General features: G+C 45.3%; 1 protein-coding gene across 9 annotated transcripts in view; it reads right to left on the bottom strand.

Moving 5' to 3' along the window:
- The window catches only part of PTK2 (protein tyrosine kinase 2), a 140,322-nt gene that overhangs the window by 1,315 nt on the left and 113,562 nt on the right, over positions 1-25,445 (bottom strand). For 5 of the 9 annotated variants that reach the window (XM_026047127.1, XM_026047124.1, XM_026047125.1 and 2 more), the window contains 17 exons: positions 25,126-25,223; positions 24,660-24,744; positions 22,266-22,366; positions 20,760-20,875; positions 19,937-20,037; positions 19,030-19,119; positions 17,610-17,814; positions 12,858-12,969; positions 11,280-11,366; positions 10,730-10,867; positions 9,612-9,743; positions 5,475-5,537; positions 3,288-3,327; positions 2,809-2,915; positions 1,537-1,545; positions 519-674; positions 319-399 (listed from right to left, as the gene is read on the bottom strand). In XM_026047127.1, the coding sequence (XP_025902912.1) occupies positions 319-399; positions 519-674; positions 1,537-1,545; positions 2,809-2,915; positions 3,288-3,327; positions 5,475-5,537; positions 9,612-9,743; positions 10,730-10,867; positions 11,280-11,366; positions 12,858-12,969; positions 17,610-17,814; positions 19,030-19,119; positions 19,937-20,037; positions 20,760-20,875; positions 22,266-22,366; positions 24,660-24,744; positions 25,126-25,223 (1,721 nt within the window). Of the gene's footprint in view, positions 1-318; positions 400-518; positions 675-1,536; positions 1,546-2,808; positions 2,916-3,287; positions 3,328-5,474; positions 5,538-9,611; positions 9,744-10,729; positions 10,868-11,279; positions 11,367-12,857; positions 12,970-13,588; positions 13,948-17,609; positions 17,815-19,029; positions 19,120-19,936; positions 20,038-20,759; positions 20,876-22,265; positions 22,367-24,659; positions 24,745-25,125; positions 25,224-25,445 lie in introns of those variants that run through there. The other 4 variants (XM_026047128.1, XM_026047126.1, XM_026047123.1 and 1 more) reach the window with 2 other exon arrangements.

A 25,445-nucleotide genomic window follows, 5' to 3' on the forward strand; every position in this document is an offset into this window, starting at 1 on the left:
AAGAGCAGATTTAAGCAATCGTACTCAGGCATTATCCCACTGATTTGGGTTTATAGGAAAAATACCACCTCTTCCTGACTCCCTGAGGGCCCTCCGTGCATCTCATCCCTTGGTTACTACAGGGTATTTTCTCCACGATCGCTTCCAGCCACACCAGGCTCGGGCTCTGCTCCGGCGGTTCCAGAGTGCTTGTGCTGGCTGTAGCTCACGGAGCGGCTGAACCCACAGCGAGAAAGACCCCCCGAGGGCTCCCTTGAATCAAAGTGCCGCCCGCACGTGATGGGGGGCGGCTGGCGGCCTCCCGCCCGCTCCACGTACCTCGCGGTGGGTGCTCGCGGGCAGCGCGGGCAGCGTTTCGTCCACTGTCGCCAGCAACGTCCTCAGCGCCAAGCCAACCTCCTGCGAACAGGGGACAAGAGCAGGACATCAGCTCCACGCAGGAATCACTCTGCACCACGGCCAAAACCGCCGTCACACAGCAGAGAACCCCCCTTGTCTGTAGGAAAAGGCCCCCTTACCTTCACCATGGGCACGTACTCCTCCGGCGGGGCGGGCTGTATCTTACTGGACATCTCTATGACGGCCTTGACCAGCCCGGTCACGTTCTCGTAGATCTTGTCGTTGGAGCGGTCCAGGTTGGCGGTGGGAGGAGGGCTGATCTCCTGCGGCTGGATCTGCGGGCAGGCGGAGGCCGCTCAGCCCCGGCCCCCTGTCCTCCGCCCACTACCAGCGCAAGGAAAGTCCCTTCGCTCCCGGGCCTGGGTGTGATGTCAGCCTGGAGCGCTTCCCACCAGGAATTCCCGGAGGGCTTCCAGTGCAGCAGTAGATGTGAAATCTACACCCACACATCTCACCACTGATGGGTGAGTTTTGTGGCTGAGACAAGGAGCTACAGAGGGCCCTCGGTCCCCAAAGTTGTCCCACGCTCTAGGGACACACTGGACACAGGGACAGAGGAAAGACAGGCTACTGCAGTGCGGATTCGTGAGCGTTTCGTTAGTGGAAGCGCCATTAACAGGGGATTAATAAAAAGGGTGTCAAGGATGTGGGGGCAAAGACTGAACGTTTTCATGCACTTTGTTTCCAACAGATCAGAAAAAGACCAACGCGCTGCAAATCCTGCAGTCCTTTCTCAGGCAAAACTTCCAGCAAGCTGTTCCCGGCTAAAGCCACATCCAGGACGGGCTGAAATTATCCTGGTGTGAGAAGAAACAACCTCGGAAAACTTCATTTCAGGGCCCTGCAAACGGCCTTTTCACAAATCCTAAGCAACCTAGCGTCGACTTGAGCACCTACAGCATCTCCCGACCTCGTTTCTGTCGACTTCCTAGGAAACACCTGGGGCTTTTCCTCGTGGAGCCTACGCAGCCCTCGGCTGGAGCTTGGCCTGAGGAAGGAGCGCAGGGATTTGTGCCGCGCTCCCCTTCCACAGCTCCCCCCGCCCGGGGACTGCTCTGGGATGAGGTGGGATGTGGGAAAGGCGCCGGAGTTCAGGGAGGAGCGGGGTGGCCCGGCCGCGCGGCACGTGCTGCTTACCCTCCATGGCTAGCGGCGAGCACAGCGCGGGGAGAGGGGAAAGGAATTTCCCGAAAGGAAGGAAAAACAAAACAACAGAACAACCAGGATTAATAAAAACTCAGCAGGAGAGGAAAACAAATCCAACCACACCCCACGCAGCAGTAAGAGGCCAGTTAAAAAGCCGGCCATGCGCCCGTGTGCGGGGGGGACATGCAAAGCCGGGCGGCAAGTGGCAGAGCAGGCAGAGGACCCAGGCGTCCTGCGACCCCCAGGCCCCTCGTGCAGACCAGCGGTTGCTCCAGGGATGTGGAAAACGCTGCCTCATCCTGCGAAGCGTCGTGTTTTGCTCAAGCCAGGAGCAGGGAATGCGGCCGAGCTGCTCCTGGTCCCCGTGACCAACGGCAGCCACGGCAGGAGCTGCTCAGGAACCGCTCCAGAGGGATTCTCCTCAAGCCACTTAATTCCCAGGGGAGCTGCTAACACTTCACAGCAGGGACACGTGCGTTCCTTAACCTCTTCTGCTGTGCTGGGTGTCACTGTTTTTAGAGCCAGACCTCCCCAAGTCACTCACTGAGGCTCCTCTTTGCACAGCCCTGGCCCCAGGGAGCAATAAACAACCCCACTCCCACTCGCTACCTCTGCCACACACTCTGATTTCAGGGTCGTGTTCTGCCTCATCCGTGTACCCTGGTGCCAGATCCCGCCCTTCCTTACGGTCCTTACGGCAGGGCTGAGCCTAGGGGGATGTTCCCGTTCCCAGAGCCGCTGGGACACTGTGTCCGGGCAGGGTCCCGAGCTCTGCTACTGCCTCCAGCAGGCCCCGAGGCTGCTCGGTTCCTAGGTCCCAAAGCCAAGGAACGAAAAGGGCGCCCACCCAAAGGCAGAGCCTCGGGACACCTTCTGGGGGAGCTCCACGGGCCTGGAGTTGCTGCAACGGGGGAACCAGGCCAAGCCTGTCTTGGAGCTCCTCACAGCTCCAAAAAGCTTTCCTTTTGGTGTCACAGCCTCTTTTCTCACCACGATCACAGCCTCTTACCCAGACACCAGCCCTGGCCACCCCAATCCCCTCTTCCCTCCCCAGAGCCAGCGGGTGTTGAGCGCCCCGACGTAGCATTAGGCTGGACATGTCCCCTCCGCTCCTGATGGAGGCCTGGTGGGGTTGTGACCCGTGACAGTGCATGGAGCTGGGAGGCTTCGTCCCTTTTGCTTCCCACCGCTTCCCTGCCTCAGGAAAAAGGGGCCTCCGAGGGGCCCCACAGGTTTCCCGGCACGGGCCGGAGCGCCAGGTACCTTCACCCCCTCGTTGTAGCTCTCCACGGGGCTGCTGAGGCTGGCGAGGCTGCCCAGGTGGCCGGGCGCTCCAGGACGGGGAGGCTTCTTTGGCGGAGCTGCCGGATCTGTGGGAGCAAAAGCAACGACTCAGGGGAGTGACGGGGCGGCAGCACCCGCCTCCCTGCAGCCTGTGGCTGCTCCGAGGGTTCCTCACTGCCCCAGCACAATCGGAGACCGCAACGTGGTCCAGTGCCCTGCGACACAACACAGTGACCCAGCTGCCGCAGACACCCCCCGCCTGCTGCCTGAGCCCCTTCCAAGAGCTTTCCAGGGGTCCATTTGCTGACCACATCCCTGTTGGCTGCAGCAGAAAGGGCAACAGGCGGAGGAACAACACCACGCACAATAAAACTACCACTGCGAGCGACCGTTCATTCCGGTGGTGGGCACACCTGGAAACAGGAATTCAAGGGACCATGGAGGAATCTGCTGCTTACCTGGCTTACCCACAGGCTGATATATGTGCTGGTTACAACCCTATAAAATAAAAAAACACTGTTAGACTCCGTAGGGTGATCCTAAGCACTAAGAGCACACAGTTCTCAGCATGTTTCCCACCACATTCTCCTCTCTCTCCCCTTGCTAGTTAGGCTCCTACCTGTACCATTCTAATAAATTCTGGTCATTTATTGGCTATAATAAATTCGCAGCAGCTCTGCCTTTGCTCTGAGCAATTTATCCTGGCGAGGCTGATAACACCATGGGGCAAACGCTTCTGCTCTTCATGCAGAAATGAAACAACGGGGCCAAGAGGAAACGGCAGAGGAGGAATTAGGAGTCGGGGGGTTTTGGTAACGTCAAGAGGCCTCTTGGCTCTTTCACTTTTTGTTTTCACTGTGCAGCTCTAAATCAAGGGCAATTGGCTTCCTTGTTTGGAAGTGTTTAGTGATGAATTCAAGAGACTTCTTTCAGTAGCTACAGAAATCCCATTTTCATGCCAAGGAAGATGAGAATCTGTTCAGTCACAAGCGAATTAACACCTCAAGCAAAGCCCCCAAGTTGTGTCAGAAGAGATGCTGTAATCCAGAGAGATACATTTTATGCCAATGGAACTGCACAACACTCTCCATTGCAGAGTAAAACCCTGATAATTTACTATGTCTAGCAATAAAACATCCCAATAAGGCTTTTACTTATAAAACAGAGAGAATTTCCGTGCAGTGAGAACATGCCTCTCTCCATAACAGAACCTGCAGGGCACCTGCAGCTCAGCACTTACTCAAACTTCTTGCCTGGTGTTTTTGGAAATTCATTTTACATTTTTATGGTGTCAGGTAGATCTGACAGCAGAGCCTATAGTTAGGGTTGTTCAACATCAAACTAGGCTGCTGCAAGAAGCTGTTCTTCAAGGAAGAATGAGGGGGAACTTCTTTACTGTGAGGATGACAGAGCCCTGGAACAGGCTGCCCAGGGAGGTTGCGGAGTCTCCTTCTCTGGAGGTCTCTTCCAAACCCTCCTGGATGTGACCAGGTACCCCATGCTGTAGGTGTCCCTGCTGGAGCAGGGAGGTTGGACTAGATGATCTCTAGAGGTCCCTTCCAACCTTGAACCTTCTGTGTGTGATTCTGTGATTCAAACCCACTGCCCCCAACACATCGTCCTTGAGCATCTCCTGGGATTCTCCTAGGGCACGTGCACATCTTTAATGACTGTTATTTAAGGATATGACAGTCAAGACTTAATGATAACTATTTCCAGAGTCATGCATGGAAGTATTTTAGTGGTTTCTGAACCTGAAAAGCTCTCTGGAGGCTCTGTCACACTGTGTCGTTAATACGCATTTACTACGGTGTTTTGGTGGTAAATGCCAAAAATGTCCCTAAATCTGGGGTATGTGAGGGCTCAGGTAGGAAGTCAATCCTGAAGTTGGACTAGGGCTTTAAAAGAGCACCCCAAGCTAACAAGGAATATGAATTTAAAGCATGAATTTCAGAGGAATGCTTTAGAAATGATGGCTGAAGACGAGCAACAAAGCAACCGTCAGGCTTTGCTCGCTGATGCAGCTCCGGCCCAAATCCCTGTTCCCAATCAGTGCGAACCAGTCGCTCCACTGGTAATTAAAAAAATAGATCGTTTTTATTTAAACATGGAGCCCCTAAGAAAGAATCTCAGTGCTGCAGCTGCTGTCTGCCAGTAAATGAGCAGCTCTGGGGTTTATTCCACTGGCTTCCTAGTAGATCTCTTCCCGCGGTCAGATTTCTGAGGAATACTACACTGTAACATTTACATTCCTTATGGGAAACCCTTCAGATACTTAAACAACTGCAAATGTTATTTTAATCTGCTTGACAGCAGATGGAGAAACTCTCCATTTTAACATAAAAGGTCGAGCTTAGTATCACATAGACACTTAACAAATAATTGCAACGTGTTTACAGAAACGTAGGGATATTTGTTTCATCAGCAGCTTGTAGGGGAAAATAGGAAAAACTTCCAACTCCCCCAAAATGCTGCCTGGATAAGTTTGCCCTGGTTGCTGCTCCTGCAGAACTGGAGCCACTTGGGAGCCACCCGTAACCGCAGTGGGAATATTTAGGAAAAGCTTTAACTCATCTCCGTGCTGAAGCGCAACGTGTCCCACTGGGAAGCGGGGCTCGAGCTGGGAAGCTCCTGCACCTACGTACCGGGCCCTGGAGACCTCCGTCCTCGCGGTCGATGCTGCCCCTGGAGAGCCGCACATCAGGTTTCTGGAAGGAGATGAAGGGAAAAGGTCTTGTGTTTATTCTTCCCAATGGAAAAAATGAGGAAAATGAGGGAAAAAACTGTTCCGAAAGGCTCAAATTCGGCAATGAAAGAGTTCCTTTTTATTTCCACTAAACTGAAAAAAAAAGTAAGTTAAAAGAAGCCAAAAGTCTTTGGAAACAGTGAGACAATTTGATCTCAGGGTCTTTAACTCAATGAGCTAAGAATGCAAAGAATTTATTTATTACTCCAGAAATTCACCCCAACCTCGGCTCCAAACGAGAGAGAGATTCAGCTTTTTAACAGAGCCAGAAGCAGGAATACACAGCCCGAGAGCTGCCCTGCAAACTCTTTTCATGGTGGAGATCAAACTTGCATTTTAACTTGGTAGGATAACTGAGTAGAGTCCTTCCAGGTGATGAAACTGCCCGGATCCTGGAATTTCCAATTGCTTCCCACAGCAATGTGTTGCTCAGGTTTTAAATCCTGAGATCCGTCAGTGAGTTTAATGTAACATCCTCATGTCTAAATTCATCCATTTCCTACTTGACCTCACTGTGCTGGGAATATCTTCCTGGGAAAACACCAGCTGGGCTGAACTCAAATGCAGGCTTGGGCACAAAACGTCTGTGCTGCTGTTACGCTCATTACAGGTGTGGATTTGGGGGAGGAATTGTAGTTAATATTTAAATCTTGCAGATAATTAAACCGCTAGAAAAGTAACTGCCCTGCTCCTCTGAGATCCTCAGGAACGTCAAGAGGATTTTTCGGACAGGATGTGTCTGTTGACACACTGGAAAAAATCTCTTTTTTCTTCCCAGTCTTTCTGCTCCTTCTCTAATAAAAGAACGTGCACGTCTCGGTGTTCTCACGACATGTCCAGTGATGATGTCTTGGTAGCATTTTCTCAGGCTAAAAATTAAAATCTTATTTTAGTAACTGCTCAGTCGCAGTTCTCAGTGACAAACCGCAGCTATGTGGGAATTTTAGGAAAAAAAAAACCCAAACCAAACACGATAAGGAAACTATGTGAGTTATTTCTTCTAAGCCTATCGCGGGAAAGGACTATTAATTTCTTAATTCAGCCTTGCTCTGTCTGCTGAGAAATTACTGAAAGGCATGTGCCTATAGGCCTGCTTTATATAGATTAAAACAATGTCTGGCACCGTCAACGCAACCACATCAGACAGGCTGGAAATTAAATATATGTTGAAAAGGAGCTCATTAAAAAAAAAAAAAAACAAAAGAAGAAACCCACTCTGCAAAACCTGAAGGGAAAAAAACAGCCTTAGATTCTCAATCTAAGAAGTGACAGGATAAATCCCATCAACTTCCCTAAGTTATATCCTGAAAAGAGGCACAGAGACGTTTTCCCACCTCGTCCTCCTGCCTCCACTCGCCTTGCTCAGGGTTGTCTTCTGCAGCTCCCTGCAGCAGACCTTAACAACACCACGCTCAAGCTTCCCTTCATCTCCTTCTATACCTAAAGAAACTGGAGGCATTTCCTGGGCCCCTTCCTGGAGACACAGATTCCCAATGCAGATTCATCATGCCTGCCACAAAGTCTGTGGACGGAACCAGCGTCCACTGAAACTGTCGGACTAGGAGCCACATCCTCTCCTTAGCGAGGGCTGAGAAGGGGAAAAAAAGTCAGTGCTGGGAAGAAAAATAAATACATCGGTAAAGGCAAACGAAAGAAAAAACACCCGTTGGCCAAAACCTTCCACTTCCTGAGTCTCTTCTCACCTTCTGTTGGGAAAACGCGTCACAGTTCAAATTTTCAGCGCTTCTTGACTCGCCATTTCTTAAACCACAGATTTATTTTTATTTGGGAGCTTCTCACAGAGCTCCCTCCACAGAGCAGTTTCTTCCTTCCTTTTGGAGGCCGATTCCCGCATTCTGGATGTAGGGACGAGTGCAGCTGGCACACAGAGCACTCAGCCCAAGGCCTGGCTAGGGGCTTTCCAAGGACCAGCTTGGGGAAACGGCTCACGCAGACGACAACAGCCCAGCGGAGCACTAAAAAACAACCCTTTTGGTGCCCCTGCAGCTTAATCCTTGAGCTGGGGGGTCTCTTCCAGCCCTGAGAGCTTCAGGAGGTGGGTACTGGTGCTCACGGGTTTGGAGGTGGTTTCTGTCGCTTCAGGAGCCACAAGGAGCTGAGTCACGAGCGAGTTGGCGTCACTCAGGTCGCGCTCCCAGAAACACCACGGAGGAGTTTTCTTCTCACCGCCTGTCTCGCCTTAAATGATTCACTATTAGTTTCCTGGGAAAGAGGAGAGATTCTCCAAATGCCTGAGGGGCCCCAATCTCGGCAGCAGGGGTGGGATGTATTTTAGGAGGCTGAGGACAGCGTTGACAGATCTGTGAGGTAAATCTGGAAAGTCCCAGGGAAGGAAGGTCCTTCCTTTGCCAGAAGACACTGGGCAGTGAGGGAGACATGGGAGTACACGTAGTAATATTTAGATTATTTCTTTTTAGAAACATTTAGATTATTTCTGCACTGTGTTTGGACTCTCATGTGTCAACTGGGCATCTCCAGGGGGTCTGCAAGCTCTCCAAGAGCGGCTCTCAATGATGAGATGCAGAGAACAGTCCCAGACAGACACCGATTATGAGTAGTTTAGAAACACCTCTCACTGCTCTCTCAAGGCCCTGAGACAACCAATGGGCCCACGCAGCAATCTGGGGGTGGCCAGTGTCCAACAGTGCAGAGGTTGGATTCATTCCAAAGAGCAAAGGCTATGAATGATTACCAGTGATTTTGCAGAAAAGGTCACAATTCCCACACAGTCTAAGACCACAGCACCTGAAACCACAGTGCCTCCTTTTCCAGGTACTAATTCCCACCTGGGAAGTTAATTCCCACCTAAGAAGTGTTAACTCACGGTGGATGAATCTGAGCTACACTCTGCATCACTTGTAGGAGTCCCAAGAAAATGCCTTAAGCCTGGAAAAATTAATGTCTAAATTAGGATGGAAGTCTCCCCATCGCCTCCTCCCTCACAACAACTTGAATATTTTGGATGCAGCAATCTGGATTCAGTGTCTTGTTTTGTTTTAAATTCTACCAGCCAATGTCAGACCTCCAGTTCCCAATGACTTCCAGTGAAGGCTTCCAAAATCCCCCTTCAGTGTCCTCTCATCCAAAGCAGCATCCCGACTCTGGCACCTATCAACAGCCAGTAGAGATTTTATCCAACCCATTAACATTTTCTGCTTTACATACCCTGTGTATTTACTCAATCTTTCCTCCTCTAACAAACCTATGGCACCACACATTTATACAATCATGGTTTATAGCCATATGCAAAATTAAAGCTTCCAAAACAAACACACCTTGAGATACACTTAAGAATCTGGATGAAAAAACAGAAGATCAAACATATGACAGATGCTTGTCATAAGCCATAACAAATTGCTGTAAATTATTCCAGCCAGCACGTGAGGCTTCTGCACCCACTGGCTCACTGACTTTCAGTCTCCAGGAGATTAATTTGAATATAAAACTTTGAATATAAAAATTTTGACAGTTGGGAAGCCAGAGTTGAGCCTGGAAAGGTGCATCTGTGACCATGACAAGAAGACCACAGAGTGCAGAGAAATGGCAGTAAGAGGTACCATTGACCAATGCATTTCCTCCTCCTCTTCCTCCTCAGTTGAACTCAGAGCCTTGTTACCTTTAAGATTACTCTCCCCCCTGCTTTTAAATTACATCTTCCCCATAACGTATTTCCTTAATCTCCTTAAGAAAAAAAGAACAAAGAACAGCCCATCTCCAGCTTGCCACAGAACTGTACCCACAACTTTCTAAACATAAATATTCATGTCAAGGAAGTGAGACTCCTGAAAGAAACCAGCTGCTCAAAATATTTACAACACTGGACTTGGTTACTAGCCGAACACTTCATTTAAAACCTGTTTTAACCTCTGTTTTAGTCCCAATGTTATTTGTTCAGTAATGATTCTTGGTCCATAGAAATGATTAGTTTTAGCAAATTTTAAGAATTTTTAAATAAATTTTTAAATAAAAAACATTAAAGGAATGAATTAAGAAGTGCTGTGAAATGAAGCCTTACCAGGAATCGCTCCTCTTTTTCAAGCCAACGCTGATCTTCTTCCATCTCTTGCTGCTGTCGTATCAATCTCTCCTCCATTAGATGTGTAGGAAGAATCTGCCCCATTCCTCGTATGTCCAAAGGGCCCGAATCCTACAAAAGTTAGGCTTGTTTAGCCTCACCACTGCTTGAAATGTGCACAAAAAGCTGTAATATCCTATGGATTATAAAGCTATAAACTTAAAAAAGCCCGATCATACAACAGTGGTGAAGCAGTGTCCCTAATCTCCTTCTGAACTGAAGCAGTCCAGAAGAAGGGATGCCTTTTAACTGCCTTCTTCCTCATCACTGCAACCAAAAAGATTTGAAAAATGCTGTTTTGTCTTCCAATAACGTTGTCACCACATACTTTGCACTTCATTTGAGTAGGACAACAAAAACATTTATCAAATTCATTTCCTTGATCTTGAGCAATAACACAACTATCCAGTCACTAGAACTGCAAGACACATTTAGATCCAAACCAAGTTCATTTTTCTTTTTCAATTTCTGCCAATACTTGTAAAGCACGGAACGAAAACACTAAAATAGAGTGAAAAAAGTTAGAAGAGAACAGACGAAGAAAAAAGAAAAATGACAGAAGACAAAAAGGAGAAATAATATGATGTTCCTTGCAGCATTTTGCAATCATAAGAGGCTGAAGAGGAATATTGGGAATATAACTCAAGAAGTGTTTGGGGGACTTTCCCACAAAACTTCATTTCAGCAAAGCTCCCTCCTCTCTGAACAGTCACAAATTCCAGAACAGCTTTCTTTTGATAAACATTAAATGTTGGCAATCACTCGTTCGGCCCCAGTGTTTAGGTTAAGATCCTAAACTGTAATATAATTTCATCAAGAATTAGCATAAAAAGATCAAACACTTTATGCCCAACCTTCCCAAAGAGAAGAGATTTCAGTTCAGAAAGAAATGAATTTAGTCCTCACTCCCATTCCACAGCAATCAAGAAATTGAGAGAGCGAAAAAAACGACAAATGTAGTTAATTTTCCTACAGTAGCCTCCAGATGTACCCAAATAGTAATGATAAAGTGGACTTTGGGGACAGGGTGCCCCAAGAGATATGCAGGTCCATGATACCTCCACGTTTGGTTGCCACGTGGATATTTCTTGAGGCCGATGGTTCCAGGACTCGCTCTGGTCTAGGATTGATGCTTGCCCGGGGTAAATGCTGCCCGCCATGGCGGGTATTCCATGAGAGCCTGGGTAGCTGGACACCTTCAGGAGAAAGGAAAAAGAGGTTGTATTACCAAGCCCTGTGCTCCTCCACATCTAGGAGTTCATTCTTCTTCCCTTCAAGGAGTGAGGGGGAGAGCGCGGAGTGACTCAAGGCGGGCAGAGCCTGGGAGGGAAGCGGAAGACGGAAGCCAAGCCAAAACGTGACACACACAAAAACCCTTTCTCTAATCCCTGGGCTATTTGAGGACGCCTATCCAGAGCTTTTTAACCTCTGTGGAGTCCAGAGGATCAGAGCAAGGGCAGCATAAGGTCCAGACGTGGAGCTCGCTCGGGAGCTCTCCACGTGTCACCCCAAGAAGCTGGATGGAGAGGGTCACCTCGCCACGCGCGCCACGAGCCCAAGGGGAATCATGCACTCAGCTAGAGGGCAAGCCCAGAGTTCAGTTAATACCTGGTAATGGTTTGGCTGTACCATGTGCTGTGGACTGGGATAAAATCCTTCACTGGATCTCGGGCTGGGGTAACCAGGCCGGCTGGGCTGTAAGGGCAGAGAGAGTTTGAGAGAGTCTTTAGAAATAGAGCAGTGTAAAAGCAGAAGATAGTGGTGAGACAAACAGGGACTGCGTCCCAAAAGCAAGCTCTAAGAGAAAACTGAAATAAATACTGCAGATGATTCACAATGTTAGCTATTTTTACTGCAAAACAATTAAAGTTTCCTCTGTTTTTGTGCAAAACAGAGTGACCTAAATCTCTTGCTAGATATTTCAAATACCCAAAATGCCCGTGCTGAAAAGTCTTTCTGCATATTTCATTGCCATTACTTAAAACTCTGCTCTGTGCTGATTAAGAGGAGACCAGACAAGAGCATAACTCTTAAGTCAAGTTTCCAGGAGTGACATTTCCTGTCACTTCCTGACATAGCCTGTTTTATACAAAAATCTCCAGAGTTTTACCCTCCACTTGTTGCTTTTGTGAATGTTCCCAAACGATCCTTTTGCTGAAGCCTGATCCAAAATGAGTATGAGTCAGGCAAGCTGATTTAGTTGGTTAGTATGAACTACTATTTATGTGAATTATTCTGAGCTAGGTCTGATTAATAATGTCCATGTAATTAATTGCCCTGGAGTGGAAGGTGCGTTTGCTCATCCTTCCTTACACTAGTTTTGTTTGCAGCCCATTCCCAGCCAAGATAGACAGATGGAAATAGCTCCTATGAGAAAGGACAGCTAGAAAGAGACTCTCAAGCGAGGAAAAGTGCTGATGGGTGTCTCAGGAGGAGAAAAATCACCCAAAGAGGGAAAACAAGACCAAAATAAACCCCAAACTCATCACTGTGCAAACAGGTTTCTATAGTCCCCCTAGTGTTAAAGTCACCACCAGATTACCTTGGGATAGCAGTTTTATTGTTAATGTTAGGAAAACAGTCACTATCCTTCTGTACACACAAAAAACCACTGTACAAAACCCTAACCTAACTGTACATACGTGAGGGTATCTCAAAGAGTTACAAACATCACCCTCCAAATGTTGGTAGGAGAATTAATTTCAATTCTAATGTGTCGTTTTTTGCAGATGTTTCTGATCAGACAATATCATAGCCTTAAAAATTTCTAATAGTGATGTTAGTCTGCCCTACATTAAAAGCAGTTATTCTACCTGGACGAGCCCCAGAATCACAGGACTAATCAAATGCTTTGCACAAGGTTTTCATGATGCAGCAGCATTTTATTCCAATTCCCACTGTTCATCTCCTTGTCTACTCTGGAAAGGGAAAATCGAGCTCCCAAACCCATGAGGCAATACAGCTGCCTATGGAGAAGAGAAGTAAAACAAAAATAAGGGACATCCCCATGTGGCAGAGGGTGACATGGGGCTGGTACAGTGGGCTCCATGATCTCAAGATCAGTGATTATGATACAGGTAATTTGCCAAGCAGTCAAAGGAGGCTTTGAAGAAGCAAATGTAAGATAAAAAGGAGGGTTTTTCTCTTCTTTTTAGCATATACGTAGCGTTTTGCTGCCTCAGCTACCTTGGGAGGGGCTTCATCGGATCCTCCCGAGTCCCAGGACACAGTGACTTGCCGCCGGGACTCCATGCGCATCCGCTCCTCCTGCTGCAGCTTCTCCTCCTCCAGGATGGTGCTACGGAAAACAGAAACGTTGCATTTGATAAAACGCCCCGTCCAGGGTGTTCCAGAGCTCTCTCCACAGCGCTACAGCCAAGTGAGTGGGCATGGGGAGGGCTCATCTGCTGAACAGAGGGGTTACGTTTTCAAAACACTGACATCGGGAAGAAATGGAGCATTATCTGTGCACCCTTAACAACAGAAATGGCGGCAGGAAGTTTTTAGAAGTTGTGGTTGAAATGACTAAAAAAAAAATTGGGTTTTTTTTGCGTGTTAGTATTTTTTTTTACTTTTAAAATCCTCAAACACAGTAACTCAAGCACAAAACTATATTTTTCACAAGCAAAATATGCTGCTAAACTGCTGCAAAGGCTCAAAACAAAAAATATGCTTTTTATGGAAACTCAACAGCACTCCAAATTACTAAGATTTTTTCTCCTTTTCCTTTATCAACAAAGCAACGTTGCAAGATCCAATGTCTCCCTCCTACATTTTCGCCTGCGCAGGAACACGGTCAGCAAAATTGAGCCCAACAGAAATCCGTGGCACCCCTGACCCAGCTCCCAAATTTTCGGGTCCAAAGGCTGCATTTCCCACCGAGCTTGAGGCAGCAGGAACGCTCGGTCGCTACTTACCCTGCACTGCCTACGGAGGAGAGCACTCGGAGTTCCGTGGGATCCCGCTGCTGCCTCCGCTGCAGCCTCCTCCCAGCTCTGCTATGTGGATTATTAAGCTTGGATATTTGCCATTTCCAAACTACCCAGAGAGAGGCTCGGGATCGGGGGCTGCCAAGTTTTCCAGCTCTTTGGGAGGTGGGCGCAGGGTCGCGGCTCTTGCTATCGCAGCGAGACAATGCCGGAGTCACGGAGCGATTCCGGCTTCTTGAGCGCTCCGGAGTTTCTAGCAGCAGAGCTGAATCCTGAGTTTCTTTTTTTTAATCTCCGGCTTGGTGTGCTCGACAGCCACCCAAATTACTCATGCAAGGGATGAGGTCAACTGCAGCAATGCGCTCGGAGCTGGGAACTCGCCTGCTCCGCTCGGGAAGAAATTCCTGCTTGGCGGGAGACTCGAACTGCGCTTCTCCTCACCCAGCCAAAAAAAGAAAGAGAAGGAGGGGAGGAACAGAAATAAGAAATCCGTGCCCCTTTTCCAGAGCGAGTTTACAAGCATTGCTGCAATTTCAATCCATCACCGCTCGGCTGGCACAAGAACGTGGAAGCAAAACAACATCGGGCAAGTTATTTGCACAAGGAATCCTGATAAAACCACGGCAGAAACGCGGTGGCTGCGCCCCAAGGAGACGGATGCTCGACTGTTTCTTCCTTGAGCCCATCAAGAGCTATCAGAAATACTGCTTTTCAGGCTAGGTCCCACTTGTACTAGTTGGCACATAGTCCTTCTGGAGCTCAAGAAATTGGTCAGTGTGGGGCCACAGCCAGGAACCATGGCTACATTTTCCTTTTCCAAGAAATATCGCCGGATCCCAAGTAAAAATATAGACCTATTTTGCATAAAATGTGTTTTGCAACAAGCCTTTGAAAGAGCCGTTGGGCTCTAACAGGAGCAGAAGGGATGGGGCAGAAGTTGGCTATGAGGAGCCGTTTTTAGGGACACCTTGCTGACCGTCATGGTCAACACGGTATCCACAATGTCCAACTGTTTCATACACCCCAAGGCAGCTCAGCAGTATTAACTGGAGGTGATGAATTCCTACCAAAAAGATGGATTTTCCAAATATCAGCTCAGTTTTCCACCTCATGCCAGCGGCTCCTTTGGCGGGGCCACCAGGAGCTCCTCTCCAAGCAAGCCAAGAGGCCGCCTAGTGCAAGGACAACCTCGGAGTGCTGCCGCCGGAAGAGAAGACGGACTGAGAATGTTTCAGAGAACTGTTACTCGGCCCAAGGCGAAGGGCAAAACCCACTTACAAAAAAATGCCTTTGTTTCCACTCTGGGAAGCCCAGGCCGTAGCTGGAGCCCCAGGAAGCCAAGAGATAATTCTGCCCTTTTCTCGGCGCAGCTGCTTGTTTGCTCTGAACAGCCTCTTCTAGTTTGCAGAAGGTCAAGCCAGTCAAATCTAGGCATATTTTCCCAAACTGTGTATATTTTTAGCAGCAAAGACAAGCAAGGAGATGAAGTCTTTCTATTCATATCATTTCCACATAAAATCTTAAGGTGGTCTGATCAAACGTCGCTCATCTGAGGTCGAGGAGACCGATGAGGATGTCCCAGCTACTAAAAGCTCCCTGAAGTGATAAGCTCATTCATTTTACAAAAAGCCCTTTTACTAAAACAGGCCTGTGACATCAAGAAGGAAACATTTATTGAGAGTCTGCAGGCAGCAGTATAGGAAATCCCAACATATCTCCATGTACTTCAGAATACCATGTTCACCAATACCACGGTGCCGACATTTTAACTTTTCTGTTCTGGTTTAATATGAAATACTTGTTTTCTTCTGCTAAGAAGCAATACTGCAAGAGCTACAGAAAATATAGGCATAGAAAGGCTCAAGCCCAGTCTTCGCAGGTTAATTATCTCACAGCAGTGATAAAAGTGCTCCTTAATTTGTATTTTTAATAGAGCAGAGGCGATGGCAATGGGTACCTGACGGGAAATGCACTCAATGCTGCCAGGAAATATCCCTGAATTCCTATGCAGACATTATTAAGATTAGCATTACCTACCAAAGGGACATTTGGGGTGCCTCACTTGCAAGCACAAGCCTGGGAGGTGACTTGTGACAAAGTCTGTGCCAACACTGGCGCCACCTTCTCAACACAACACCTGCAGCACATTGCACGCCTACATATAGCAAAGAAGAGAGGAAGAAGTGAGGCTGGAAACCCCAAATCTATTTAATTCTGCACTTGCTTTGAAGCCTCACTGGTCCCTATACAATTCTTTGGACCCAGAACAAAATGTAGAAAAACACTCTGTTTTCCTATGACCCTAACAGCACTCTGTAAATTCTACAGAAATCAGCCACCCCACAGGGCACAAGCAGCTTCAAAAACTGCTTGTGCAAAGCAGATGTCAGTGTGAAATGGGGAAAGCAGCAAATAACAAGAGCATGGGAGCATAAAAGTTCTATTTCAGATGCATAAATAAGGGATTTTTTTCCCCAAGCCCATAGCCTCTTGTCATTAAAACAGAGGAATGTTGCGGCGATATACATTGGCTTCAAGCACGTAACTTAGCCGGCTCCCAGCTTGGAAAAACTGTCCTGGAGAGTATCCAGAAAGAGCAGCAGAAACAACACACAGAAAAGGCCACCAGGGAAAAGGTTTGTTTTTGCAAGTTCATGGGAATTGGAGTTCTCAAACCCCATCTTGCCTCGCTGCCCGAGATTGCCTCATCGTGAGGGAACCAGCAGCCTTTCCAATGAGTGGTGACTCCGTGCGGCGCAAAGAAGCCCTAAGGACAACAGCACAAGAAGGTCACCCATTTGGCATGGCAGAAAAGTCTTTCCTTTCAGAAGACGGATTTAAGGCTTGCTGTGGCCACGGAAGGCACCTTGTCCTCTCAAGACTGTCTCAAGCCACGAAGCATCCAAAGACAAACAAAAATACCCTTCCTTGGTCCACCTTTCATCTAGAGTGAGTCAAGTTTGAGGTTGGAAGGTCTCCTGGAGGTCTCTAGCTAAAGCAAGACCTCATGGAGGCCAGGCAAGGTACTGAAAGTTCCCAGCCCAGAAATCCCTGGCTCTCCAGGAGATCTGCTGTGGTGCTCAACCATGCTCACTGGAAAAAAACATTCATTGCTTTAGATCCAGCTGGCATCTGCCTTGCTGCAACCTGTGACTTGCTCCTTACCCTTCAATTGCACATCCCTGAGAAGAGTCATGCTTTGGGACACCAATCTGTCTCCTTCTTCTGGTGACACCTCTCCTGCCCTTCACTCCTGCCCTCTCCTCGCTGCTGACTTGCACTGCTCAAGCCCTCCAAGTAGAGGTGCATTTACTTCACTGCTCTGGATTTACTTTCCCTCTCCCCTTCTTGGCAAGATACTCACTTATAATGATACATTCTTTGGGAGAGGGCCCATGTCCCTCTATAATTATACAAATTCTTAGCTTATGCAGGATTTTCAGGCATTCCAGGCAGTGTCACAGCACAATGTTTTAAGGAAGAGGAAAAGACTTAAAGGCAGTTACAGAGCAGGACAAGTTATCCATGCAGCTGCTCTGAAAGAGCATCAAAATTAGAGTAAAATCATCACTTATTTTAATTGCTTATGAATCACTCTATATACTTGAACATCCAGTGACAGCTCAAATTGCTTTATGAAAACACAGTGTGCTGCAAAGCACCACTTTTGAAACCAGGCAGAACAGAACCAAGAAGTATTTGGCAATGAATTGCAACCAAGCCTCTGGTGCATTTATAGCTGCAGAAAACTTAAACATTGCTTTCAAGGCTACTGTTGACCTAGCAAAATAAACACTGAGTGCTCTAAAGATCTCAAGGGTGATTGTAAACATGAAATGTACCCATATAACATCTTTGTGATGATTTCAAGCTTAAGCCTCAGCTGGAAAAACTGAGATATGGACACACGGTCTATCACTTTTCATGGAAAGAGAGTGTTTTAAGAAAATGTACAGCAAAAAGAAACATCTTTGAACAAGAAAACTGTCCTTCAGAGGTATAATCCTACCTGAGTTGTGCTTTGAGTTCAGTAAATCTGGGTCGCCGGCTCGGGTCGTACGCCCAGCACTTGGTCATAAGGCTGTAGAGGGTGGGAGGGCAGTTTGGAGGCATGGGCAGACGCTCGCCGTTCTCGATGCGGCCGATTACGTCGTTGTTCTTCACCCCCTGGAAGGGCTTCACACCGTGCATGAGGATCTCCCACATACACACACCTGAGAAACACAACACACCTTGCCAGGGCCAGAAGATGACAAAATGGGTATTGAAAAAACACCTTCAAAGTCAACCCAACTTCTGAAACACAATACTCCAGGTTGTACCTGGAGTATTGGGGGCAGTTCTGGGCTCCCCAGGATAAAAGGGACATGGAGCTTCTAGAGAGGGTCCAGCATAGAGCAACAGATGATGGAGGGGCTGGAGTATCTATCTTAGGAGTAAAGACTAAGTGAGCTGGGCCTGGTTAGCCTGGAAAAGAGAAGGTTAAGAGGAGATCTGATCAACATGTACAAATACCTGAAGGGAGAATGTAGGGAGGAGGGGACCAAACACTTCTCAGTGGTGGCCAGTGACAGGACGAGGGGCAAAGGGAATAAGTTGAAACACAGGCAGTTCCATCTCCATGTGAGAAAGAACTTCTTCACTGTGAGAGTGCCAGAGCCCTGGAACAGGCTGTCCAAGGAGGTTGTGGAGCCTCCTTCTCTGGAGATCTTCCAAACCCGCCTGGATGCCACCCTGTGCCATGTGCTCTGGGTGTCCCTGCGGGAGCAGGGTGGGTTGGACTAGATGATCTCTAAAGGTCCCTTCCAACCTTGGCCCTTCTGCAATTCTGTCTGAGCTGATGGCAGGAACTCGCCACATGCACGGCCACATTTGGCCCGTCGCGAACCCGACCGGCTGCTCGAGACGGGAAATGGCATGGGTTGTGTTTGCTCTCTGACTCGTTCCAGCTGCCTCGTTTCAACTTGCAGAGGGTGACTGGGCTTCGAGGGAGTTAACACTGGCATCGAGCCAAATTTCTAGTGCAGAAACTGTGTGGTAAAACAGTTTCTGCTGAAACTGTTTTAAAAGTACGTAGGGGAAAAACAGTGTGCCCGATTCAGATCAGCCACAGCAATCCACCCACTTACTTTTCAAACTCTAACTGCACTCATGTGATCTTCACACTCAGTAAAAATTACATATGTTTAAAATCATGGATACTTAAAAACATTCAAATTTTATTTTTTAAACCTTTTGAATTCTTATTTGTTAGTCTCACTCCTCCTTGGGGCCCCATCACCTTCCTTGTCTTTGCATTGTCCATCCCATCCAACAGACTACAAAGCTCTAGTCTGAACATGAGACGCCAGACTCATCCAAACTTACACATTTTGAAAGAATCAAGCTTAGAAGACATTAAGAAGCCCAAACGACTGCTAGCTGCTTACCAAACATCCACACATCGCTAGCTGAGGTAAACCGTCGGAAGTTGATTGACTCTGGAGCCATCCATTTGATGGGCAACTTGCCCTTGGAAGCTGCAGGGGAGGGAAGAGCAGGGAGGATGTGATTTCTGCTGCGAGACTCAAGCAAGAGGGCAAAATGTTTCTCCAGAGAAGCTCTTCAACCCTCTTGTTTCACCCAAGAGATTTCTGGAGGCAGCAGCTCCACGTTGCTTAAACACACAGACAGATTGAGCAGAGGCTCATCCTCATTTCAAGTGATTTCTTTTGATATCCAGTGATTTCTTTTGATATCCAGTGATTTCTTTTGATTTCAAGCTACAACGATTGCGCTTGAACATCCTGATATCAAATCCCGCTCATACAAAACCTAGCAGTGTTATTATGAGACACAAGGATAAGGAAACATTCTGGGGAGCAGGGATTCACATACAGGATATGTTTGCATTTGTGAAGCAAACTTAGAAATATAGTCAAGATTAAATATACAAAACCATGTTTTCATAACAGGCACTGGATTTTAAATGCCATCGTTTGGCTCCCTATAATGCCAGTTCTATTCTGCTCTGTTTCCCATTGATCAGGCACTGCAGGACATCTCACAGATACTAGAGTTAACATCAGTTTTCCACATAAAATGGGAAAAGAGCGGGTTTCAATTTTTTTTTCTAATAAATCCCTCTAGTCTCTACTGCTATTTGCTGCTTTACAGCACATAACACCAAGACAAACTCCCGATCAGCACCTGTAGGTAACCTTAAACTCAGACTATGCCATGAACAGGCATATTATCTTAAGCTTCACATGAGGATAATCTAAAAATGCAAAGCAAGCACTATAAGCTTGGCCTAAAAACCACAATTTTACCTGCAAATCCAAAATGGTCACTTACCTTTATAGTAAGTACTGTCTTCCATATATCGGGATAACCCAAAATCTCCCAATTTCACACAGTCAGTGGCAGACACCAGCACATTTCTAGCAGCAATATCCCTGCCAAATAGAGGAGACACTATTTCCAGTCATTTAAAAAAAGGTAAAGTGGCAAAACATCATCAGCAAAAAAAGAATATCTCTTACATCCCGGAAATATCAAGCTCCTTGGAGAGGGTCAAATTATTTTCCTAAGCATGGTTTAGCTGCCCATGTAGAGAATAAGACTACATGACATTTTTATTGCTAATGAAAAACTTGCAGAAATACTGTAGTGATATCATCTTTATAAGTAATAACTATCATATAAAAATATAACTAGTAATACAATATTAGAGAAAAACAGTTTATTTAAAGCTCACAGGCTAACCAATTTAGTAAAGCAACAACCTAGCTGAGATGTCCACCGTTCTGATTAAAGACAGAAACATCTCTGGTTCAATCTAGCAGTGGGCCAGCAGGTGTCACTCTTGAAAAGCGTGAATTTTGGTTGCAGAGCCTCAAAAAATAGCCTAAAAAAGTCTAACATGGAGCCCGATATAGAACAGGTGAGGGAATTTAAGAACTGTTTAAGCATTGCTGCTATACCTCCACCAAGAGAAGTCAAGGCAAAGAAAATAGCAAGGAAGCTTCCAAGCGTGCAATCGTGTTGTAAATATTTGGCTTCATATAGCAAGTTTGCCATCCATCTAGGACACTTCTTACATACTAGAATTTTAAGCAGTTACATATAAAAAATACATATTCACACACACACAGGTATGTATACCATAAGATCTTACCTATGTACAAATCTCTTGCTCTCTAAGTAGGCAAGTGCTGTGCTAAGCTGGTACGCGTAGAGTATCAAAGAGGCCAGATCCAAGCTGTATTTTCTTACTTGCAAAAACGATCTCAACTTTTTTGCACAAAGAAGATCAAAAAGAGGGAGTAAAAAGAAAAGGAGACAAATTATTTGACCAAATAGACCTTCAAGTGTGAAGTTTACCCAAATACCAATTGACATGGCTGCCCTTTAGACCGGAGGAGAAAACAAAATCAATGCTTATGAAACAACAGTGGGTGAAAACTTGATAGGTTTTTGTGTGTGAATCTGTTAGCCAAACCACGACTAAATTTTTGCATTGCATTCAGGGTCTTCTTGAAGACAGAATACATATGCTGCTGCTTGTCCAGACTCCAGCACTCATCTTTTCCTGAATTCTTTCCTTGAAAACTGCTCATTTTTGGCCTAGATAATTTCAGGAGGCAGCAGTACATGGCCAATGTGAATACCAGTGAGATGAGTATTGTTTGGGCAGCCCTGTTTTACATCTATGTTTACATTTGCTGAAATACCCAACCTTCATCTCGGAGTAACTAATAGCAATGAAGACATTTTATAAACTGTATTTCTGGCATAAAGCAAGCAAGATCTAACAGATTCTCCTTTTAAAATTAACATAAGGTTTTGAAAAAAAAATTGTGTGCTAGAGAGAATAACTGTAAACTGCTGAGAGGAGATAACCTGTGCAATAAAGCTTTTCTGCCATTTTCTTCCTTTCCTTTGTTTCAACTTGGATAACTGTATTGCAGCTCAAAAATACAATATGAAAAAATACTTCATCTCAAACATTCAGAAGCATGTGGCTCAAAGAAAAATAGTCAGTTATAAAATTTGAGATCCAGGTCTGTTTAAACCATTCATTCAAATCACCTTATTTTTTTTTTCTAGAGTCCCTGCTACAGACACCAGCCAGAAAATAAACAGAATGAAGGCGGTGTTTATAGAGAAAAAGAAGAATCGCTCAGGAATTTACTTTCTAAAAGGTGAAAAATCTGTAGTTTTAACTACTGTCAGCAAAACTTTATAAGCTCTGTTTGCCCAAGAAGAGCAAATGAGCTCACGGTTTTCTCTAATGGCTACACACACATTTTTTGGGAATAAAAGTTATACTATATATTTTTTGCCCAAAGAAGGTATGTTTGCAAATGCTGTCTTGTAATTGTCCTCTCATTGCTACAGCTCTCATTCTCACTTTGGAAGAGCAACTGAGAGTGTCTGAAAATCACAGCAAAATCCCTGTGGTCTGAGCTGCTGCTGTTCCCTTAGCGGAGGGGTTAGGCCAAATTCTGTGGCTTCTGAATCCATAGTTCTGCATACAGGCATGGGAGTACATTTGGGGAGTTTCCTCCACATAAATATTCAGACCACTTTGCATTGGCACAGAAACAGCTGATTTTTCAGTCTCTTACCAAAGTATGAACTAAAACGGTGAAGGCCAAAGAGGGATGAGATTTTTCCCTACCTCACCAAGCGTACAGAGCTCCATGATGATCCAAACTGGATTTTCTGTAATAACTCCAATGAGCTTCACAATGTGAGGATGATCAAACTGACGCATTGTTACTAACAGGAAACAATAAATCAAGTTAGTGCATAAAGCCTAACAGGTAGTGCAATACCTATCTGCTTTGGTTTGGTTTTTTTTTTTTTTTTGGCAATGAACACAGCTGAGAAGCTTTTAGTCTGTAATTGAGCCACCAAAAGCCAGGAGGTCCAATAACAGTTCTGTGGGGTTTTCCACATACGCTGGCAAGTCTTAATGTCTGCTTGAGATTCTGCATCGTGGCTGCAAGCAGCCCGAGATCCTGCTTGTCATTCATGGCATTGAAACAACATTTCCTTTAATGATTATATTTCCAACCAATTTCATTTTCTACGGGTTTAATTAACATTTCAGGCTCAGCAGGGCAGTCACAACGTATTTGATGCAGCAAGATGGACAAGAGTTTATTAATGCTGTATCTGGTAGGTTAAGTGTATCTGGTAGTATCTGTATCAGTAGTATCAGTGGTAGTATCAGTGGTAGTATCAGTGTATCTGGTAGGTTAAGTAAAACATCAGTCTCCTGATTAAGTATTCATTTTCTGACATACACATGTCCAATATTCCTAATTTAATCATAAGGTAGCATCTCTTTTACATTTACAGTTTACAGTGTCAACAGAAATACATGGTGTTTACATAACTGAAAAGTCAGCTTCAGTTCAAAAAAATGAGCAAGGACACTCTCGTATTTTGTTTTTCAGTTAATGAAACAGTTTAACACATTATTAGAAAGGAAAGAGAGAAATAAGGGCATGGGAAAGTATCAACTGGGCAATAACAAACAGTAAAATATCATACAGAACTGAAACTGGAACTCTAAATCATTCAAATTTACCCCAATTCTCTCCTTTTTGAATTAAAAATGAGTTTACAGAGGAGAAAATAAGCTATTTCTGGCATCCTGATAAAAAGGATAAATGAAACTAGAATCTCTGAACCCAACTTCGTTATTTAAATCTTTGTAAATAAATTATCTACCCCAAGAGAAACTCACATCTTTCAGTTTTAGGGCTCTCTTATGGCTAATCAAGTTCAGAAGCAATTCCAAATATGATTTATAAGATGAAAATGTTGCTTCATTCATGTAAAAGTGAAGCAGGAATACATCTTGACCAGAAATTTCAAAATTAGAAAGCTCTCGCTTCCTCTCTGCTACACTAGCATTTCTGATTGGCCAAGTTCAAAGTACAGTAAGCACCCCCCCGCATACGAGCAATTACTTTTAATTAATTACAATCCCTAATCTTAATGGATTAGGAATTAGCAGCACACCCTTGACTGCTAAAATATTTCCATGAGCAGTGGTATTTACTTTTCCAACAACTACGAATATAACTGAAAAAAGTGCTAATAAATTAAAAAAACCCTGAACTTATAAATGAAAAGCTCTTAGCTATAAACACAGATTTTGATACATAATTAGAAAATATCCTTGAACACAGGAGCACTAAGTATCCTTAACCAAGGACACAGCAGCCCTACAAGCTCCTCAACCACACAGCAGCAGAGGAAAACAGGTCAGAATTAAGGTGTGTGTCGCATATACGATTTTGCTCACAAAAGCCACTGAAATCACTAACTATAATGTTCTTCCAGAGGTTCTGCACTGGTATCAATGAGATTTATGAGCACTCGCAAAGTTTATGACATTCTTAGAAATTCAGAAAGCCTTTTCCCTGTGTATGAAAAGGCACCACTCAGGGAACTGCAGGATTTGTGGATTTGTCAGCAATTATTTCAAAATTTGGATGCATACCATTAAAATTTTAAAATCCACATCTTCTGAATAGATTTCTTTTAGACATAATATTTTAGTAAACTTTGCTAGCCAGGACAACAACCTGACTCTCCAAAAGTGGTGCAATACACACCAAGTGCTTTATTTCTTTTTGATTCAATAGAGAAAAAAAAAGAAACAGAGGATCAGATCTCTAACATGCCAAAACTGCTTATCAAGTCTTAAAGAGCTGGACATCACTGCTTAATGTTGAAAAAAATCAAATTTTCCATGCACAGTTCTATACATGGGCAGTGGAGGGTATAATGCAGTCTGCTTGGCTCATACTGCAGGAGAAGATAAAGCTCATGTTATGCAAGTGAGAATAAAAGTGCAAGCTACATATATATATATATAAAATTTATTTATATACATTTTATATAAATATACTAACATTTACATATTTTTATATCTTCTTGGTTTAAAATATCAAGCATTTAAATTGGTATCCGTAGCTTGAGGCACAGATGGCTGCACAGTCTTTGCAAGAACCACTTTCAGAAGCAAGGCCCGCAGAAATATTTAAATACTCACAGGCTTCTTGTAAGAACTTTTCTCTAACGCTGTCTGAGGTGCAGTTTTTACAGGTTTTGATTGCAACAGCCATAGCTGGATTTTCCTGAAAGACAAAAAATGAGAAATAATTGAAAGGAGGCCACGTGCCTGTGCTTACCATGCTTGGATACACTCAATCTGAGCATGAGCAGCGAGCCTGTATTTGGGGTTGAAAGCAGTGACTTCCCATCCTGATCCAGCCCAGTGGGTTTGGTAGGGGCTGAACAGTTCACTTGGCCATTTCCATTTATTTCCTGATGGGAATTTGGAACAAAGTGACTACACTAGAAGGAAGAGGTCTTCTACATCAACTCCAACACGCAGAATGTGCTGTACATGCTGAATGTACACAAACAGTTGAGTGGACTCAATCCAAGGCATTTAAGAGGCATATAATATTTTTATAAGGAGCCATTAGCTTTATTATCTCAGAAGGGACACTTACTGGACTCATGTAAACTCCTTGGTGCACGTCTCCAAACTGACCTTCACCGATGCAGCGCCCCAGCTCAATTCGTTCCCTTTGAATTTCGTAATCCCTGGCTGCAAGAACAGAATGCACTTAAAATCCCCAGTTTCTGGCAAAGAAATAATCCACAAGATACCAAACTCAAAGTCAGTCACTCAAATGTCTCACATACGAACAACTAAGATTAACATCTGCTGCACACCGACCTATACAAACACTGCGAACTCACAGTGGAATCCTCTTAAACAAATGTTGCAATTAACGCAATGAAAAAGGGATATTGAAATGTAATTTGC

This window comes from Nothoprocta perdicaria, unplaced genomic scaffold, assembly GCF_003342845.1.
Source record: "Nothoprocta perdicaria isolate Ctin4 unplaced genomic scaffold, notPer1 scaffold_48, whole genome shotgun sequence".
Classification (NCBI taxonomy): Eukaryota; Metazoa; Chordata; class Aves; order Tinamiformes; family Tinamidae; genus Nothoprocta; species Nothoprocta perdicaria.